This window comes from Lemur catta, chromosome 20 (genome assembly GCF_020740605.2).
Source record: "Lemur catta isolate mLemCat1 chromosome 20, mLemCat1.pri, whole genome shotgun sequence".
Taxonomy (NCBI): Eukaryota; Metazoa; Chordata; class Mammalia; order Primates; family Lemuridae; genus Lemur; species Lemur catta.
In genome coordinates, this window is record NC_059147.1 from 31,596,224 (window position 1) to 31,611,273 (window position 15,050).

The 15,050-nt window shown below is 42.3% G+C and overlaps 1 protein-coding gene across 2 annotated transcripts in view; it reads left to right on the forward strand.

The window, feature by feature from the left end:
* The window catches only part of USP10 (ubiquitin specific peptidase 10), a 59,743-nt gene that overhangs the window by 34,826 nt on the left and 9,867 nt on the right, over positions 1-15,050 (forward strand). For both annotated transcript variants that reach the window (XM_045533712.1, XM_045533713.1), the window contains 6 exons: positions 8,252-8,343; positions 8,884-8,993; positions 9,417-9,472; positions 9,708-9,811; positions 12,318-12,417; positions 13,173-13,350. In XM_045533712.1, the coding sequence (XP_045389668.1) occupies positions 8,252-8,343; positions 8,884-8,993; positions 9,417-9,472; positions 9,708-9,811; positions 12,318-12,417; positions 13,173-13,350 (640 nt within the window). The remainder of the gene's footprint in view (positions 1-8,251; positions 8,344-8,883; positions 8,994-9,416; positions 9,473-9,707; positions 9,812-12,317; positions 12,418-13,172; positions 13,351-15,050) is intronic.

Genomic DNA, 15,050 nt, shown 5'->3' on the forward strand with positions numbered 1-15,050 from the left:
AAGGAAAACCTCCCATCCCTGGGAAATTTTCTCAATCTGTATTTAAAATAAGAAAGAAATGCTTCCTTTTAAGTGTTTTAAAACATTCTACTCATCCTACTCAGTCATATGACTTTAGATGTGATTTGGTAATTTAGTTTGCTATGTTCTACGTATGTTAAAGTCTAATTGTTAACCTGCTTTGTAAAACACTGAAGGTAGGGGCCTCAGAATTGCTGGTATTAGCAGAGGAAGGCATTACTTCATACAGTGCATGTAATTATTTTGAATGGATGTAGTGTAAACGCCCGCCCGTCCGGCAGATTTTGATTGGGCCAGTTATAAAGATGTTTTCATTATCTGTGCAGAAGTATAGTTCGTTTTAAAATAGGTCATTCTTTTGAGCCTATTTGTTGAGCCTTGGATATACATAGAATGTAATTGCTGACAATTTTCATTATTACTTCCTGTCAAATAATGCAGCAATAGTAGTCACTCTGGGGATCATATGGGCTTAGGGAAAGTGGTATTGTTGGAATTCTTTTTCCTTTTGTCATAGTTTCTTAGTTAAAGGTTTACTTTATAAAACTGATAAAATATATTCAATTGGTTATAAGTCAGATCCACTACCACAGATTCCCTTTAACAGGCATACTTTTAAGTGTAGGCCCACTTATTTTAAGCAACATTTTAACTGAGTGTAATTCTAGTTTTATTAAGAAATCTATTGATTTCTTATTTGACTTGTATTAGTATCAAACTGGTTCTACAGAGAAAGTGACTTTTATGTTTATCATTATATTCATTTATTAACTTTTGGGAAAAAGGGAGAAGGGAACAATTTAGACATCAAATCTATTCCTTTTTGTTGGGTGTGGTGGTACGTGCCTGTAGTCCCAGCTACTTGGGAGACTGAGGCAGGAGGATGGCTTGAGACCAGGAGTTCAAGGCCAGCCTGGGCAACATAGCCCTGTCTCTTTAAAAAAAAAAAAAAAAAAAAAAAATTCCTTCAAAAATTCTTAGAATAATATCCACAGTTGGTTTTTAACCTCAAGCTCATTTATTTTGAATGCCCACATTTCTGCTCCATCTTCCCTACTAAGTCTGCTTAATAAATACAACTAATTTTTATACAACCTAAAGTGAAACAAATTAGGAAGGCAAATCAACGGTAAAAGAAGAATGAGAATCCCACAGAAGGCACTTTGAAATGAAATACGTTCAACTCTTGGTTACTCGTAGACTGTTTATCCACGTCAGTGTGTTCTGCTGTCGCCTTCTCGGTGGTGAAGGCATCTTCGCGGCGTAGGTTATGTGTTAGTGTTTGTTCCATTGGCTGTTTCTTACATGTAACCTGCTAGGAGGAGCAGATGCGAGGGAAGAGCACTGACTGACTTCTCCCCCACAGCGGGACGAATCCAAACGAAAGGCCTGTGTGGGCTTGGAGAGGGACGTGTGTTTCGGTGACTGGTTTGTGTCAGTCTGAGGGCATATTTGTTGTTTATCTGTAGGAATAACTGAGCCAGGAAGCCACAAAAGGAAACTTGAAATCTTAAAAGTTCATGTTTGAAAGTAGGTGCGAAACATGACACACGCCCCTACTGAAGAGTAAGGTGACAAACACGGGGAACGAGGAGTCGTCTGTGCTGTTGCTGCCCTCTGTTAGCACAGACTCCAGAGTTCACGTGCGTGTAATGTTTGAAATTGAACATGTGCTTTTAATGAACACTAAACCTTTCCTGGGTTTTTACTAATGCACATCTGTCATATTCTAAACTAAATTGTATCAAATGCTTTTAAATCACAAATAGAGCTATTTTGTATTTGATGTTTTCCTTTTTAAATTATGCATCAATGTATTTTGTTGTAGAGGAATATAAATATTGCTGGGTAAGGAGAGAGACTAGGCCAAATGCCTAAGTTAAAATTCCAACGAAGGAGAACTAGGAAAACTGAGCTCTTTAACAGCTCTAAGAAAATTCTGTTGATGTCTCTGTCTAGCAATGTCATTTATTATGAATTGTTAGTCAAAACCTGTTTAGTATATGATTTTGCACTGTTGTTTTATGCCCAAAGATTGTTGCTGGAGAGAGAGCAACAAAGTTGTTTTAAGTTGGGTCTACTGAGAAGAATGAATTACCATGTCCATATTTATTTTAAGTGTAAATGAGAATACAGTCATGCAACACACAGTGACATTTTGGCCAATGATACGACGGTGGTCCCATAAGATGATAATGGAGCTGAAAAATTCCTGTTGCCTAATGATTTGTATTACAGTTGCCTACAGTATTCAGTACAGTAACATGCTGCACAAGTTTGTAGCCTAGGAGCACTGGGCCATCTAGGTTTGTGTTAGTACTGCACACCCTGTGATGTTCACACAGTGACAACATTGCCTAACAACCCATTTCTCAACATGTCTGTGTGGTTAAACGACACATGACTGTGTATCCTAAGACTGATCTTTTGGTTTATAAATCATGCATGTACTTCCCCCCTCTTTGGGAAATGATTTCTCAAATATTTTACATTTCCTCTTCAAACTCCCTAAAGTAGCAAAGGCTGTGTTAATGTAGCATGCCCTAAGTTAAAAAGGAATGGCACCTGTTTGCAGAAATCTGCCCTTGTGGATTGAGAGTTTAGTCCGTATCTGATTCGATATGCATATATCCTTGCTTATATTTATTATACATCTCTATTTTATAGAACTAAATTGAGACCCTTCCACTTACAAAACTTAAGTTGATCTATAGCTAATGGGTAGTGATACATTTTGGTCACTTTGCTATCCTCCACCTGATTAGGTAACCAGGATAGCGTGTGTTCTTCCAAAGTGATGGTAATGAGGAAAAGAAAAACACTTGGAGAATGTTCTGGACAGTTAGGAAGATGACAGAAAAGCAGGTCAACAACATCAGAATGTCGATTACGGGCCAGTTATTGAGCTTTAAGAATCAAAGTTCTGCACCTTGCATTTTCATGGATTTTAAATGGTAATATGACCCCTAAATTCTAATTTTAGGAAAACAAAATTTGGTGTATAAAATACATGTAAGAATAATCATAGCTTATATTGACATAAAAATTTACAGTACTGGCATTGCCATTGAATTTATAAGTCATTTCAATAGAATGATTGGTGGCAACCTGTGTGGGGTACCGTGTATGTCTTGAGATAAAAGAACCCAGCTCAGTTTTTCTGTGTATCAGCAGATTTCATAAGAAAGTGGAACTTTAATTCAGCCATTTAATGTTTGAGTTATTACAAAAGTGAAGACACGGGTTTCATTTTGCATCTTTCATGAGTCATGTTAGCATTTCTGGCCATTTGAGAAACATTGTTCTGGGCAGCCCCACCAACTGTTAAGGAAAAGATGGGCTGGGGAGGCCGTTTTCCTAAAGTGCTGTCTAAGCAGAAAATTACGCCAATGCCGAAGGATTGGAGAAGAAGGCTTCTGGGGGAAAAGTTTGTTATTACAGTCAACTTCCGATTATTTGCCCTAAAAGATGGTAAAATAGATAAACCACCTGTGATGACTTTGGAATGCAGGTCGGATTTAAAGTTTCAACCTCAGAAATACCCTGCCATGGCCACCTTTTCTCATTTTAATTATTTTGTCCTCCATAATTATAGTACTTTTTAGACTTTAGGCTAGGAATAAGATAGTAAATGGAAATGGTGATGTTAAAAGAGGAACTCAATTAAATAGAGCAGTGATATTAGAAAATTGAAGGCAGTCTTAATGCTGGCTTGTCTGCAGGTCCTACCTTTTGAATTATAGCAGCAGGATTCCTTCATTTTAACAGAATTCAGAACAATAGTGTTGACTCTGCGCCTGTGTCCTTTCGCTGTGTGGTGGAGGAGTGTGAGGATTATGGAGTGTAATGGGCGGCCCGTCATGCCAGGTGTTTGTACGTTTGTTTACGTTATGGCCCATCCTCACTGTAGCTTTGCCCAGTGCAGCTCGTTACCTCTGTTATAGGTGAGGAGTTACGTGATCTTCAGGTTGCAGAATGAGTGAAGTGGCAAACCCAGGTGTGACCCAGGTCTTTGCCCTCAGTGAGCTTCTCCGTGGAGGCTCTTCTTTAGACTTTTTGAACCGTGAGATAAATGACCTTTGAAGTCTGTGGAGCATTTCTAACAAACGGGAACGGAGTCAACAACGTTAATCTCCAGATGTTTAATCTATCCCGTATTGCTGTCTAATGAGTACTTACTGTATGCCGTGTACCATCTAGGTTGAGTAATGACTGGCCTTGCTTTGAGGGTAGTACTAAGTCGTAAGATAAGAAACGAACAGATGGCAGCGGTTATTAGCAGAATGAGACAAGTGATCATTTGCAGAGGGGCTGGGGGAAGGGGCCGGGAGGGGAGACCTCGGGCAGCCAACAGGATGGCAGTAGCAGGCTGAGGACAAAGAAGGCCATTATGTCCTGCCACCCTGAATGGGGCTGACTCTGTTGAGCAGTTGCAGTGTGAGGATATTGTTTTTAAGGAGCTTCCTGTCCAGGGAAGGAGATAGACATTTAACATGTGGTAGCTGGCGATGAGGTACTGGGTGCCTTTGGGCAGGAGACTGTTTGCAATCAATCTTACTCTGAGAGTAGGATTCGCGATCACTAGATACTAATAGCAGAATGATACTGTATCTTAGTTGATAGAAGACTTGGCACCACATACAATTTTTCTAAAATAATCATTAAGAAATATCTAGATTGTTCAGAGCCTTTTCTCTGTATTTTCCAAGTCTATGAAGATGTATTCTACATTTAAGAATATTTTACCAGAGGGCTCTCTCAAAGAATGTTAAAGGCTTTAAGAAGCTAGTTGAGTATGTTCTCTAGTAAATGTACTGAGGCTCGTTTTTGTTCTACTCTCTTGTGTGTTTCAGTTTTTGCTCTTTTGGTTTTGTAGGTATGTGTCTGCGAAACGTTGTTACTTGCAGTTACTGAACAAACCACTAGGTGATGCTAAAGGACTTCACTTTAATATTGTGGGAGGAAGACAGTGGGGCCTTCGATTTGCGTGAAGGGTTGGTGTAGAAACTAAAGGCTTCTGTCTGCCCAGTTCACACTGTTTCCCAAGTAACTGTTGGGAAGAAATCAGTTTATAGTTAATTTTAAGTTTGCCGTGCCCTCTGATCCATAGAGCTTGAGCGTGTAAGCCTCCAGCTGGTACAGATTGTTCCGGGCTTGTGGTCAGGTGAGAACGTGAGAGGACCTGCGCTGTCAGGTGGAGCTTAGAGCAGCGAGTTCTCGATGGTTGTGCACCTGCTCCCCCTTTGCGTGTGGCGTCAGCCTTGTCCTAAATGACTTCTGGTAACTTAAGCTGTGAACTGGAAGTACTGTCGACTGTCTATGAGCATGTTTTTGAGTCTGTTAGAACAGTTGACACGGAAGGGACATTTTAGGTAGGTCTTGCAGGCCTGGCCCTGGCAGTCCCCTTCCATTTCCCACTGATATCTGTGCCGAATAGGAACTCGTGTCCTCAAGCCCTGTCCCCACCTCCCTCTTGCATCCTCACCCCCACTCTGCCCTAGGAGACTTTGTCTTCCATATCATTGAGTAAGTTGAAGTTGCTATTTCATTTCTTCTCCCTCCCGGAAATTTTGGTTTATGTGCCCAGCTGCTTCCAGCCCATGACCCTGTCTCAGTCCTCAGCCAGGCTTCCGCTCTCGCGTGTTGACCCATTGCTCTTCTCGCTGTTTGTGCTATCGGAGTGTATACTTCCAGTCCTGAACTTCAGGGGCCTGTGTATATGTTTGTGCGCTTATAAAAACGTTATTTGCTGGTCTGTGAGTATAAATATGTTATTTCCTGGTGTCATCTGGGTACCTCTTACCAACGTGTCTGAAACTCGTTATTTCATCGCCACACAAAACAAACAATAACCTGCCCATCCTGTTGTTTTCCTCCTTTGGATGGAGAGTGCCACCACCCCAGCCGGTGATGACCCTCTGGTGTCTGTTCTTCCCCAGCTTCCATTTGCTGTCCCAGCCTCCTCAGTGTTTCTGCAGTCCTAAGATTGGGCTCAGCATCCTCCCGCCGCACCGCCTGCCAGCACCCCTTCAGCTTGGCTTGCGTGGTGCTGTGTTTGCAGCCAGCAGCATCACAGTCCCTCTCCTCACCGCGCTGCAAGCTCGCCGGGCACAGGGCCACCTCTTCTTCATTGCTGTGCCTCCGTTACCTGGTGCCCAGGCAGAGCTCAGCAAACGGTCATTCAGCTGTGAGGGAAAGGCAGTAGGTCCCTCTGTTAGGAAGACAACTGATTTTGAATCTTATGGTTATGTAAAGACAATATTATTTATTTGTTACTAGACACAAAAATACTATAGCAAAGATTCATTGGTGTAACACTGGAGTTTTTATTTGAGACATATGCCTTCCTACTGATGCTTATTTGCAAATGCACAGATTTTTGATAGAGTAAATTACTTGCTGTTCTGTGGCACACACTGGAAGCGATAGACTGTTGTGATAATATGGCTTAAAGACAAATGTAAAATTCCACTGTAAGTAGAAGACCTTAACCTGTGGGAAAAAGTAAGTATCTGAAACCTTGGAATAAACGGCATTTTTAAGAGGAGCCCATTACATATCGAGAGGAAAGAGCTCAGCCTCTGCAGTCAGGTAGACCCAGTTTGCAGGTCGGTTCAGCTGTGTGACCTCAGCTTTCTCATCTCACAATGAGAGTGATAGTGGGGCCTCTTTGACAGGGTTGTCATGATTGTGAATAACACAGGCAAAGCTTCTAGCACAGTGTTCCCCTCAGACAGACACTGTGCTGGGTGTCATCACCTGTGGGCCTGGGGTTCAGTTCTGTAACTGATCTGTTGGTCATTTCACTGCCCAGGTCTGTGTCCCGTATTGAGAGAGATGAGAGGAGCTTTGCAGGTTAGTCACATTGAACAGATAACATTGAATCTGTAATGTTTTACTTTCTATAGATGAAAGATGTGCAGAAATCATCCTATACTTCCTCAGTTGGAGTAAAGAGGACATTTGCTCTCACAGGAAGGAGGGAATGAGATGGGTGTATGTGTTGACATTTGAGTTTTGCAAATTGATTTCTTCGTTAGGTTAGTGCTTAACTCTAGAAGCCGCTAGTGAAACTATTTTGTAAAAGAAAGGCTTTTGTTTGAGCAATCCCTTAGGTGGGTGCTAATATCAAATGTATGCCCATTTTTCTTTTTCTTTCCTGGTATAAAATTTAAAAGTAAAGGAGACAGTGTGGTGTGACTACAGATCACGGAGCTTGGGCTCTGGTTTTAGTGCCTCGCTCCTGTGTAGTCACAGATAAGTTAGTCAACCTTTCTGAGCCTCAGTTTCCTTATGGATAAAAGGGGGATAGTTGTGGTACTACTGGATTACTAAGGATTAGGTGTAGCCAATTAACATTTATTTAGATCCCACAGTTTTGGGAAATAATAGCCAATTAACATATATAAATTGTAAAGCCCATGCTGAGTGTAGAAACGGTGTCCGTAAGTTGTAGCCATCACTATTATGAGATTCATAATGGGACAGGGGAGAAGTTTTCTTGTTTTAAAGCATTTCTGATGGTGAATTGTATTATAAAGGCGGCATTCACAGCTGTGAAAAAGAGTGATGTCAGAGGGTGAACCTGCGGCCAAGACACTTGTTTGTAAATGGAATAAGGGAATTACAGTGTATAAAACAGCTGCTAAATTAGACTTCTAATGGAAAACACAATTTCATTACTAGGAGACAGTTGTCTCCAGAAGGAGTGTCTTTACTCACTGAACAGCCATTGAGCACTCTCTGTCAGGTGTTGGGTACAGTGTTAGTTGCTGGGGATTTAGAAATGAACGAAAGTCAGGTTCTGCACAGACACCTTTGTATCTAGTGTCTGAGAGATCTTGCTATTAATGAGGCACGCCTGGCTAGCAGTGTTTCAGGAAAAAGGCTGTATCTTTTAAATCCATTCTCTAATACTGATACTGTTTTAAATTTTTTTCTGTTTGTCATTAAAATACATAGTTCTTGTGCTCCCTGGTTGTATTTCCATGGGAAGATAGACAGATGTTGCTGTTTGGGGGGGAAATATTAATTTGAAAAACATTTTAATCATTAAATAATGTGCTTGATGTTGAAATGAATGAAGCTTTAACAATTCATATTTTCTTTGGATATGTGCTCTGTTGAAGGGATTTCTAACGCTCTTGCAGAGTAGAGCGTATGAATTGATTTAAATATGTTATTCACTAGATGTCATTAATTTCTCAAATATGCTTCTTCACTCTTTCAGAGTTACTGGAGAATGTAACCTTAATACATAAACCAGTGTCATTGCAACCCCGTGGGCTGATCAATAAAGGAAACTGGTGCTACATTAATGCTGTATCCTTCTTGGACTCATATTGCAATTGTCTCTCCTTTGGGTGCATTTGACTTAGTTCAGCTTCCATGGGGCATGTAGCCCAAATTTTGCATCTAAAAACGTGATTTATTACTTGGTCTGCCTATCTTGCTTATAAACAGGATTATTCCTGACCCCGTCCCCTTCCCCTCCCCCCAAAAGAGGACTTATTGACCTGTGAATGACAGAATCAGAGAAGTTTTATTCTCGTTAGAATGGTCCCAAATAATAGGGCAGAGTGACCACTTAAAACTGGAAGTTTTGTTGTAACTGGTTTGATTATCTTGTTTGAATGAAGTTCTTGAATGTAAACTGCTGGCTACACGGGAGATGCTCCCATGGCTATTACAGGGCAAGTTATCTCAGTGATTATTTGGTTTAGTCTTTTTTGTGTTCATATATGTAAGTAGTTCAGTGTCCTTGGCTTACTTAGTTTTTATATGCTCCTGTTTGTTTAATGTATCTTTAGGAAATGTGTGTCTGTTCCATTTCCTTTACGCTTCCTTACCGCCGCCATTTAGACGCTGCAGGCACTGGTCGCATGCCCTCCAATGTATCACCTGATGAAGTTCATTCCTCTGTACTCGAAAGTGCAAAGGCCTTGTACGTCGACCCCCATGATAGATAGCTTGTAAGTAAGGTGCTGAAAAATATGTTAAGGGGGCGGGTTGGTTCCCTCAGATGATTAGAATATAAATAATTCAACAAAGTTCTTGATTTCTTGCAAATGAGTCCTATAATTCCGTTTCTTAAAAAAAAAATGTAGTGTTCATGATTTAATATAGAAGTTAACCAGAAGTGGAATTTGAGCATCGTTTTTCTGTGTACTTTAGATTCAGCAGAAAACATTTTAGTGCTTGCCAGTTTATATCATGTGAAATATACCAAAAACGTATACAGAAAAGATTTTGAGTTCACTAGCTATCATAGCATTGGTTACCTAAAATCTGCTATATTCGTACTAATTAATATTGTACTTAGCCATCAAAACTCTTTAGTAAAAGTATGTCTTTTTAAAAAATGCACTATTTAACATTTTTTCTCCCATGTTTAGTGTTCGGCTAATGAATGAGTTTACTAATATGCCAGTACCTCCAAAACCCCGGCAAGGTGAGTAAAAATGAAGTCCCTTGATGCCATTACCTGTTGGGAATTAAGGAGTCAGATGACTGAATTTGGTAAATTCAGTCTTATTGAAGGAAAATGCCTTTAAATACAGATTGCTACACCTGTGCCATCCTCAGCATTCAGCTGAGAGTGGGGTGGGGGAGGTTTGATGATTTTGCTTTTCATCATATCTGACTTCATTTTAGTTACAAAACTCTGCCTCATGTTTGCCTTGCAGCTCTTGGGGATAAAATCATGAGGGATATCCGCCCTGGAGCTGCCTTTGAACCCACGTATATCTACAGACTCCTGACTGTTAACAAGTCAAGCCTGTCTGAAAAGGTTTGAGACTGCTCTGATGTAGCTAGTATAAAGTGTTGTCTTTTGCTCGGGTTTGTCTGGTGACTTCTGCTTATTCAGTATTTGCCCCCCATCTGAAGTGCTGTAGTCTGGTGGGTGTTCAGTAGTAGCTCTAGGTTTATAATGGAGTTCATTGCTTGGATGAGTGTAAGGAGTATGTGAAAGCTCTCGTAACCAGACCTAGCTCACAGAACTTTCACTGTCCACCGAGTAATGTTCTCAGTACTTTACATAATTTGGTTAACCCTGTGAATGCAGCATAGTTACTGTCTCCTTGTTACAGTCGGAAGAACTAAAGTCATTGTCTAAGGCCAAATAGCTAGTAAATGGCAGAGCCCGACTTTGGGGGCAGCTCTCTTAACCACGGCACTGTCCTGCGGTTGGAGTGGAGTGCGTGCGGCCTGGAGTGACGGCCGTACTCAGAAGAGCTTGCGTCTTTGTCAAACTTATACACACTCGAACACTAAACATACTTCCTCATACAGGCCTTAGTAGCTATTCAATGTCCTTGACTCCTTTACCTGAATGTTTTTGTTATACATTTTGTTACTAAAGGCAAGGGGCCCAGGAGGCCGTATGAAGGACCCTCACGGCTGGAGAGAGTGAATCCGGGGCACCGTTAGCGCATTTAACTGGAGCATTTCTTTCTTCTCTGAGTTGGTGATGAATCAGCACGTGCAGTTGAAATGGCACTTAGGGAAACTCATGCAGAGGGAAACATAGTTAAGAAAAGGCCATTTAAACTAAGTAAGCTCCATTGCTTTGAAGAAGGGTGAATGCCGAGGGCAGGGTAGTAGGATCCTACAAGGGGCAGCATAGAGTTTCAAGCTTTTTAAATGCTAATAATGCAGCTTTGGGTATTTGTTTAGACTTTACTTTTCCCAAATAATGGGAATATACAGAGTGCTGGGGATGTGGAAATGCAATGAAACGTGCCTTCTGCCCTCAAAGTTCATCGCTCAATGAGGGAATTAGATGTATAATCTAAGTGAGCAGACCGCAAAGGAAGACAAAGAAAGACAGTTCGTTACCCAGTGCGTTAGCAGCCAGAGGAGGGCCACCCCGCTCGGCTGGAGCCAGAGGTCAAGCGGGCTCTGCGGGCCTCCTGAGGCTGAACCCCTCCTGGATCGTGCTCAGAAGTAATGCTGTGAACAAAAGTGTCTTTTCAAAGTTACTTTGATATTGGATGTATCAGGGTCCCTGAAACCACCCTTAGGTTTGGCGATTCACTGGAGGGACGCAGAGGACTCAGAAGCTGGTGTACTCCTAGTTATGGTTTATTACAAAAGGGACAAAGCCAAGTCAGTAAAGGGAAAGACTCACGAGGCCAGGTCTAGAGGAAACGCTCAGACCCTTCTTCCTCTGCAGCCACACAGTGTACACCAAGTTCCTCCAGCATCAGTTGTGACGACACTTGTGAAGTGTTGTCCACCAGGGAAGGTCGCCGGAGACTCAATGTCCAGGGTTTTTACTGGGGGCTGCTCAGATAGGCGCCCTCTGCCTAGCTTGAATCAAAATTCCAAACTCCCAGAAGGAAAACAGGTATTCAACATGAACCACATTGGTTGCACTGACAGGTTAGACACAGTCCCTTATCAGTTCTTGGAGTGGTAGGAACCCTTCTTAAATCTGAGTTCACAAACACTGGCCAAGAGCCAGCCTTGCAGGCCTTTCCAGGGAGGCCAGCCCCCGGCCTGCCGTGTGAGCTCTTTACTACACTTCAGGCTATGCCAGTTTTTGCCCTTTTTTACACACGTGTAGAGCATCCACTCATGCCAAACAGCTGTTCTCTGTGTAGTTGTATTTGGAGAGAGTGGCCTTCCCAGAGATTTCAAGCAGAATTTACAGATCCTTGGAACAGGCTGTTACACTGTGAAGAATGAGCTGTAAACTGATCATGATACATTATAGGATCAGACAATACCAGTGGGGATTACAGACTATCGTGTGACTCGCATCTGAATGACCTTGCTGATGTGTATGTGTATAAAACAGCTGAATCTTTAAGCTGGTAGAGTTGGTCATATAGCATTTGAGTTCTTTCCTCTGCAGTTGCCTTTCATCAAAAATAGGAGGCAGCACACAGGCGGTTAGTTTCACAGCCCCCAGAGAGAGTGATGAGTGTCGTGGTTGTGCAGTGGCTTGGCCGTAGACATCCAGTTCTTGGTCTTAACAAAAAACAACCTTTAAATAGGTTTTTTTGTCATAAAGGCAATATACATTTATTATAGAATATTTCAAAAGTACAGAAAAGTATAAAACATAAGTCTTCACTTTAGAGTTCTCTGTTTAATCTGTTCTTCCCTTTCCCTCCTGCCCCTGGGATCTCAGCTATCCAAAGAAAAACCCAAGTTATTTTCTGGAAATACTTTACATTAAATCTCCTTAAATTTTAGAGATGGCCTAGTTTGAATATGTAGGTACTGTATCCTGCAGGCCTTGGGCATTGCTCAGTTGAAATTAACGTGATCGTATTTGCCCCTTTCAGGGTCGGCAGGAAGATGCTGAGGAGTACTTAGGCTTCATTCTAAACGGCCTGCATGAGGAAATGCTGAACCTCAAGAAGCTTCTCTCACCAAACAATGAAAGTAGGTTCTGGTCTATTGGCTGCAAAATTTTGTGAGAATATTTTCTTAATAATTATTTTAAACAAATGTTGCGTGGTTGTATATAAGTTGCTACTCCTGCCCGCCAGTAGTCATTTGCCCTTTCAGATATCACTTATTCATTGGGATGACTTATATCATTAAGAGTGTTATAGTTCAATAAATCAGAACTTGCCCAAAACCTCTGCTGTTTTCCTTCATCTTTCAATTAGGAAAACGATCAAGCATACAGAAAGCTGAAAGAATAGTTTGATGAATACCTTTATAATTGCTGGAGTCTGTGATTGTTAACATATTATTTCTCTCTTCCTATATGCACACACTATGTATGTATACATTTTTCCTGAATGATTCAAAATCATGTTGCAGATAACAGTTGAGTTCTGCCCTCAGTGCTAACGCGCACGTCCCCTGAGGATTACGATCCTCTCCTGCGTAACCACAGGCCCTTATCTGCCTGTGGAAACCAGCTGTAATGGCAGAGCAGTATCAGCTTGCCAGCGCATCTTCAGATTTCTCCAGTTACCCCATGAACATGTTCTACAGCAGTTTCTACGGACGGGGATCCACGGAGTGGGACATGCGCCTGGTCACTGTGGCTCCTGCTGTGGGACACACCCGAGTGCATGTTTAAAACTGCAGTTGACCAATCTGGGCAGTTCGTGTAGAACCTTTGTTTATTTTTACTTTTTGCTGTTCTTGTAAACAGTAGCCTAAGCAGACGCTCTGCTTTTCAGAACTTGCGATTTCCAACGGGCCCAGGAGCCACCTGCTGGACGAGTACGAGCAGGAGGAGCCGGGCGAGGGCAGCGAGGACGAGTGGGAGCAAGTGGGCCCCAGGAACAAGACCTCAGTCACCCGCCAGGCGGACTTTGTTCAGACTCCAATCACCGGCATTTTTGGTGGACACATCAGGTTTATGCTTTTCTGGAATAACTTAGTATTTGCCCTTTTTGTGGTTTTGTCATTTTGCTAAAGGGGGAAGGTGCAAGACTTGTCCCGAGATCTCTTGGAACCAATGGGTCACTGCCTTGCTCCCCTCCCTGCTCTTCTCTTGCATGTCCTGATGCTTCCCTTGCCAGCCCTGCCACGCCCCCGCTGTCCCCAGAGCATTTCTGCAGGGGCACGGTTTCCAGGGGCCTGTGTGCCACAGTGAGCTCTTCACTGCTTATGCTCAGTCAAGTTCAGCTGCTCACTGCTGGGTAGAAAGAGAAAAGCAAGCTAATTAAACCTTTGTGCTTTGTTAAGAGAAGAAATTCATCATATATCTGACTAGAGGAATATTATTTATTGTAACAAATTTCATTTTGTGTATTTAAAGTTTACAACTCAGTGTTGGGAAATACAGACAGTAAAATGGTTACTGTACTGAAGCAAATTAACACATCCATCATCTCACTTAGTTGCCTTTTTGTGTGTGGCAAAAGCAGCTGTGATTTACTCATTTAGCAAAAATCATGACTACGATTCTCTATTATCCACTGTAGTCCTCACGCTGTTAGATCTCTGAACTTGCTTGTCCTAGTGTCTGCCACTCTGTGTCCTGTGACCGACGTCTCCGTTTCCACTCCCCACTCCCTGCCCCGCCTGCCTCTGGGGAACACTTTTCTCTATATTTGTATATTTGAGGTTTTTTTTAAGGGTCCACATGTAAATGGGTCATGCAATATTATTTTTCTTTCTTTGTCTGGCTTATTTCTCTTCGTGCTGTAGTTCACTCATGCTGTAGCACATGGCAGGGTCTTCTCCCCTTTTACAGCTGAGTAATACTCCACTGTGGACACAGTCTCTGTCCATTGGTCTGTCCGTGACACTTAGGTTGTTGCCATGTCTTGGCTATTGTGAATTGATGGGAGGATTTTAGACATCAGAACCAAGTGAGCTAGAAAATGAAGGGAGTGTTGAGGGAGGTACTTTCACACCTCCCTGGCATCCCTGGTCACTTGGCTCAGCGCCAATTCCCTTACCTGGCTTTTTGCTCATTGGCAAAGTCCTTCTGTAAGGTTTGTATTTATTTACGTGAGAACCTTTCAATACCACTGTGATGTGGAACTCAGTGAAACTTGTAGCATTTCCAGGGAGGTTTACTCGTCAAAAGTACTAAATGGGCCTCATCATAGCATGATTTCCTCTCCGAAGGGCTTGCAGTATAACCCCCAGGGGTGATGTTTTAGTGAGACTCTTAGTCTGTCATTGTCCCAAATGCCGTGTTTCTGAAAGAAATAACATCAAGGCATCAAGATGTGGTTTAGTCTTGCTATGCACTAAAATGACTGAGATTGAGCAACTTTCAACAGGCTAATAACAAAAACCTCGGAAAATCTGTACTGGCTCCCTCAGAAGCTAGTTTCTGATGTTGTGTAGAACTGGATTTAGAAGCCACTTGAGCAGCCATGTGTCCTTGAACAAGTCACTTGCGTGTTGTGTGCTGTAAGCTCAGCTGCACAGGCCCTTTCTGTTCTGGTGTTCTGGAGTCCCTCCATGCCAGCCCTGTGGTCTGGGAGATGCCCAGCCCCCAACCACTGCCGCTATGACTTCTTTAACCAGATCTGGTTCCTTGGGATGTGTCGTGTTGGCAGGGAAAGCAGAGACCGGGTTGGCAGGCAGCAGTGAGG